This window comes from Perca fluviatilis, chromosome 18 (assembly GCF_010015445.1).
Source record: "Perca fluviatilis chromosome 18, GENO_Pfluv_1.0, whole genome shotgun sequence".
Classification (NCBI taxonomy): domain Eukaryota; kingdom Metazoa; phylum Chordata; class Actinopteri; order Perciformes; family Percidae; genus Perca; species Perca fluviatilis.
In genome coordinates this window covers 27,015,503-27,021,502 of record NC_053129.1, presented here as the reverse complement: position 1 = coordinate 27,021,502, position 6,000 = coordinate 27,015,503, and the positions used below count along the sequence as shown (strand labels likewise).

The 6,000-nt window shown below is 42.2% G+C and overlaps 1 protein-coding gene across 3 annotated transcripts in view; it reads left to right on the top strand.

Moving 5' to 3' along the window:
* scara5 (scavenger receptor class A, member 5 (putative)) overlaps positions 1-6,000 on the top strand; it is a 103,824-nt gene that overhangs the window by 4,896 nt on the left and 92,928 nt on the right. For 2 of the 3 annotated variants that reach the window (XM_039782579.1, XM_039782580.1), the window contains exons 2-3: positions 1,673-1,786; positions 2,676-2,797. In XM_039782579.1, the coding sequence (XP_039638513.1) occupies positions 2,686-2,797 (112 nt within the window). In that variant the 5' untranslated portion in view covers positions 1,673-1,786; positions 2,676-2,685. The remainder of the gene's footprint in view (positions 1-1,672; positions 1,787-2,675; positions 2,798-6,000) is intronic. The other variant, XM_039782578.1, reaches the window with a different exon arrangement.

Below are 6,000 nucleotides of genomic sequence, written 5' to 3'. Positions count from 1 at the left end.
TGTGTAGCGTGGGAAACTCTACCCAAACCAGAAGAGTAAATAGTTGGGTGTATGGCTGCATCTGATTGCGATTCATTATCAGTTTTAAGTCTTGACACACAAAATGTGAAATTCAATGTGCTTCTAATTAAAAATTGAGTTATGCCATCATAGGTTGTGTGCCAGATTGGATTGCTGCACCTGCTGGATGTCATTGTCAACCGTGTGTTACCACACTTCTTGTGGTGATAAGTGGCTTCTGGGACACTTTACTCTCCCAGGAAATGTTTTCATTAGATTTATGTTTTAGGTTTTGAAAGGAGGACGTGTTGGAATCCTGCCGTAATCATATCTGTCAAAGCCCTCTTCATTTTTCACCTCTCGTAATTCACATGGGGTTAAATACGGTTCTGGAGTTACATTTTGCCTTTTTAGGAGTCAAATGGAAGCAAAGGAATTCGAGCTTATCCTTTATAAATGAAGGAGATGGACACATTCTTGTGGCTGTACCTGAAATGAGACGTTTGTGTTCATATTCTTGCCAAATTATTGCTAGGATTTTGGATTTAAGGGAAGGTATAATGGAATAAGAGTTCAACTGGAGGATTTGTGCCGTGTCCATAGTGATTTGGATGTTACAGTATACTGCACTGTCTATGGCAGAAGATTTATCAGCAAAACGTTTAAGTCATATAGGATTAGTCTCGCTTTGCCAGACCATCCACACGCTGCGGAGCGGAGGAAGGTCTGGCTAGTCCACACAGCATTCCGGGATGGGAGAAAAACTTGCTCTCGTTTATTGGCATTTTTTTAAACCAATCACACTCGTCATGGGCGGTTCTAATCTCCGCATGGAGCCGCTGCAAAATAGTTGTGCGAGAGAAAACTTTGATTGGACAGATAGTCTAGCTAGCTGTCTCAATTTACCCTGCAAAGATCTGAGGATCAGTTAACCATAGTCCTCATGAATCCACCAGAGTTTAAAATTCCAACAAAAAATAAAGTGTAAGGAAATGAAAATAGGCGAAAATACATGCATCTGGCAGAATTTCCTGCGGCACCGGAGCAATCCCGGAAGTGGAATGTCAAGGATATAGAGACGATATGGGATTTACTATAATCACTACAATCAGTACTATAATTAGTTTCCAACTTGTATAGCATTCACACCAACATTCAAGTCCTACTTACGACTGGGAAACTCAATATAAAATGTCAGTGTACAGTATTTTTATCCCTTACATGACCAATTAAGGGCTATTACACAACCGTCTTGAGTTGCTTGATTGTAAACATGAGAATTTCTCCCGACTCTACCATCCTCTTCCCATCTAATTTGAACGCAGCATAATCCTTTTGGGGTGGCAGTAGCTCAGTCCGTAGGGAGTTGGGTTGGTACCTGTACAGACCGCAGTGTGGACTGGTAGCTGGAGGGATGCCGGTTCACCTCCCTGGGCACTGCTAAGGTGCTCTTGAGCAAGGCACCAGACCCCCACAACCGCTCAGGGCGCCTGTACAGCAGTCGCAGACCACTGACTCTGACATCTCTCCATTAGTGCATGTATAGGACCTGAGCATGTACGTGTGTATTTCAGGCCTGTGTGTAGTATGTATAAATTATTATTATTATTATTATGAGTTTGGACATCCAGAAAGAGGCTCGGAGTAGAACCAATGTTCATTTGTGTTAAAGGGACCCAGTTAGCTGGCCTGGGAACACCTCAGGATCTCCCAGTAAGGGCAGCAGGACATGGCTATGGAGAGGGACGTGTGGACTTTGCTTACTCTGCTGCAAACCGGATAAACGGTGAAAAATGGACGTGTGAATGGATGGATGAACCACTTTATCCAGATATCTATCAGCGGTGTAGTTGTAGTTATAGTGTTTCCATTTGGGCTGACACTCAAACACTACTGTGTGAAAAAGAAAAGTTGGCAGAGCAGTTACAGTATGTCTAAATCAGAAATTGGCACTTCTGATGCAGTACTATGAGAAGCAGCAGCCACACACACACACCTTATGGCTAGTTGGTATGAAATGTAAATCAGTCCTTTTTTACCCCATGACTGACCTCTCCACAATGTTTTATGTGCATTTATTCATAGTTGTTTTTTTTTTAACATATCCTGCTAAAAGGCAAGCAGACAGATGGAATGGGGGCAAACGGTGTGTGTGTCTGTGTGTCTGTGTGTGCGCCTGTGTGTATTGTAGCTTGAAATGGGCAACAAAGACAGTCACAGCTCTTAGAACTGGCTCACCTGATTCGCAGCACTAGAGGGCACCAATACAAAAACAAACACAAATTTGACCTTCTATACCTGTAAGGACCCTCAATTATAAAATGCATTTCATAAGCCTAAACCTACACCTCAATACATGGCCTTCCCAAATCCATAAGGAGTAGGCCTGGGAAATAAACTATTCCCATCAGGATTGAAGCATTTTAAAATAAGATAACGGTGATGACTGATGAGAATAACTTTGTGTTGATTTACGTCTAAAGGGGACAAGTGCACCACCTGTATGAAAGTATCTACATTTGTTGATTTCTCCACAGATATTTTTTTCTTAATTTACATGTACCTTTTGTGACAGTAAACTGTAAAAGATTTGGGTTGGTCAAGAAGAGATGTCAGTGTTTTTGTAATGTACAACAATTTCAGTGGATCATACTGTGTGTAATCTTTCTTTCCAGTCAGGAGGCGATGGAGAACAAGGCCATGTATCTGAGCACATATGAAGAGAGAGAGAGCGGCTCCATGTATGAAGAGGCCTACGATGGACACAACTTGTCCAAACTTAACCTGTGTGATGAAGGTAAGGGCAATATAGATTTCTAACCAAAAGGTTTGTTAAAATCGAAGTCCAACTGCAATCAAAATATGTCCGAATGCAGCAAGAAGCTGACCATGGCAGTTTATGGTAAAAAATATGTTCTCTAATGATAAGGACAGCGCTGAACATGTTCTGGTAGAGATACACAGAGAGGCCGGAGATGTTAAATTGTAGCAAACTCAAACATTTCAAGCATCAGTGAGGAATCTCTAGGAATGAATGCCTTTTTTCTCACAAATAGCCATGTCCCAAATAGCTAGCTGTTAGCAAATGACGCTCTCTAGCAAATGGTTCTCCAGAAAGCTGTAAGCAGCAATACTGGAGGCCAAGAAATCGTCTTATTCCGGACATGCACATTTTCAACGGGCACTGCTCTAGTTCTTTAAATTCCCAAATGATTCAATATATATATAGGCTATATATGTAAAAAATAGGCGTGTGTAGGCACAGAAGTCTGACATGACTTGCCTACCATACACTAGAAGACTTTGAAAAAGACTAAAGTCTGACACTATCTCACATCTAATGTTAAAGCCTGTCATAATATGTAAAGACTGGGGATCTTGCAGGGTCACACATTGCAAGACTACAACTAGATTCGTTTTGAAAAATGTACCAAGCTACCTAGCTACCGCTGGGGTTAGCTGGTAACTTAAGGGAAAGTTTGCCGATTTTCTTCTTTATTACATTACATGTCATTTAGCGGACGCTTTTATCCAAAGCGACTTACAATTGCTCTATATGTCAGAGGCTGCACGCCTCTGGAGCAACTAGGGGTTAAGTGTCTTGCTCAGGGACAAATTGTTAGATGTATCATAGTGGGAATCAAACCCAGGTCTTCCACACCAAAGGCGTGTGTTCTATCCACTGCGCCATCACCACCCCATCTTCTCTGTTGTACATGCAGATGAACGGCGGCAGTACCCGGAGGTCAGCATTTATTCACCGATAAAACATCCGTTGGATAAAGCGCTTCAGAAGGGTTGAAAATTGGCAACTTTCCCTCTTTAGCGTTTAGCTTAGCGCGCCGCCATAGCAACTTTAAAAAAACACTGTCTCTAGTCGTTTGCTGCTTCCTGTTTCGTGCTAAAGGGAGTGCACCCATTGGTTGTTGACAATGCTCACATGGTTTAACTTCACTACCAAGACTTAAAATTTACCATAATATCAAACACGTTTGATGTTGTCGGAACTTCAAGACGGGTAAAAGACAGACTCGGACTGAGTTTTATGACCACCTTACACAAAACGATTGAGGCGACGGGAGCGCGCCCCAACTCTAGCAAGACTCTCAGGATTTCATTACGATATAGGAAAGCAGTCTGCGACAGTGAAATCGCTTTAAAAGTTGTTTGGTGTAAGGTCGGAAAAGCAGATCTTCACACACCATGGTTGATATTCAGAACGGGACTCACACACACACACACACACACACACACACACACACACACACACACACACACACACACACACACACACTAATAACCAATACAGACACACAAGAAGAGGCAATGCTGTCACCACTTGGCACCCGCTCTCCTCTTGCTATGGTCATTTGTGAAAGCAGGAATGTCTAGGCGCAACATCTGCCTGTGTGTGTGTGTGTGTGTGTGTGTGTGTGTGTGTGTGTGTGTGTGTGTGTGTGTGTTTGTGTGTGTGTGTGTGTGTTTGTGTGTGTGTGTGTGTGTGTGTGTGTGTGTGTGTGTGTGAGTGAGAGTGTGTCTGTGTGTACAGGTGCAGCTGCAACAAATCCACAGTGTTCTCAGGTTTCGACCCACGGCGCTGCGAGTTCGGTGGGAAAGTCTTAGCGAACATTAACTGGAGAATATGTTGAAATTTTAATGGAAAGCGGACGATGGCAACGCACAACACACATCAGAAAGACTGTCCTCATCCAACGTCTTTAATCATAGAACACTTTCACACCTCATTCAATTAGAGAACATATTCCCTGCCACGGGACAGTTTGTTTTATTGGGGTGTCCTGTAGTAGAAAAGAGCAAAACAAAGTAGTAAGAAGGTTTCGGTCAGAGTGTGATCCAACCATGATTCACTAAACTACATGGCCAGAGTCCATTATGAAGTAAACACACTGATTTATGGGTAAAAAAACAGGGTTTATCCACAAAGATAATTCAGGGCAAATGTGGTCTTAATGTGGTGAACTCTGGCATGAGGTGTTATTAAGCCTTTCCACTGTGGTCTCACTTGTTTATAGTAATTATAACAGCACATTATAAATAATTTGACAATGATATGCTGATGTTTAAATAAACAAACATACAGTGCCTTGCGAAAGTATTCGGCCCCCTTGAACTTTTCGACCTTTTGCCACATTTCAGGCCTCAAACATAAAGATATAAAACTGTAATTTTTTGTGAAGAATCAACAACAAGTGGGACACAATCATGAAGTGGAACGAAATTTATTGGATATTTCAAACCTTTTAAACAAATAAAAAACTGAAATATTGGGCGTGCAAAATTATTCAGCCCCCTTAAGTTAATACTTTGTAGCGCCACCTTTTGCTGCGATTACAGCTGTAAGTCGCGCTTGGGGTATGTCTCTATCAGTTTTGCACATCGAGACTGACATTTTTGCCCATTCCTCCTTGCAAAACAGCTCGAGCTCCGTGAGGTTGGATGGAGAGCGTTTGTGAACAGCAGTTTTCAGTTCTTTCCACAGATTCTCGATTGGATTCAGGTCTGGACTTTGACTTGGCCATTCTAACACCTGGATATGTTTATTTGTGAACCATTCCATTGTAGATTTTGCTTTATGTTTTGGATCATTTTCTTGTTGGAAGACAAATCTCCGTCCCAGTCTCAGGTCTTTTGCAGACTCCATCAGGTTTTCTTCCAGAATGGTCCTGTATTTGGCTCCATCCATCTTCCCATCAATTTTAACCATCTTCCCTGTCCCTGCTGAAGAAAAGCAGGCCCAAACCATGATGCTGCCACCACCATGTTTGACAGTGGGGATGGTGTGTTCAGGGTGATGAGCTGTGTTGCTTTTACGCCAAACATAACGTTTTGCATTGTTGCCAAAAAGTTCGATTTTGGTTTCATCTGACCACAGCACCTTCTTCCACATGTTTGGTGTGTCTCCCAGGTGGCTTTTGGCAAACTTTAAACGACACTTTTTATGGATATCTTTAAGAAATGGCTTTCTTCTTGCCACTTTTC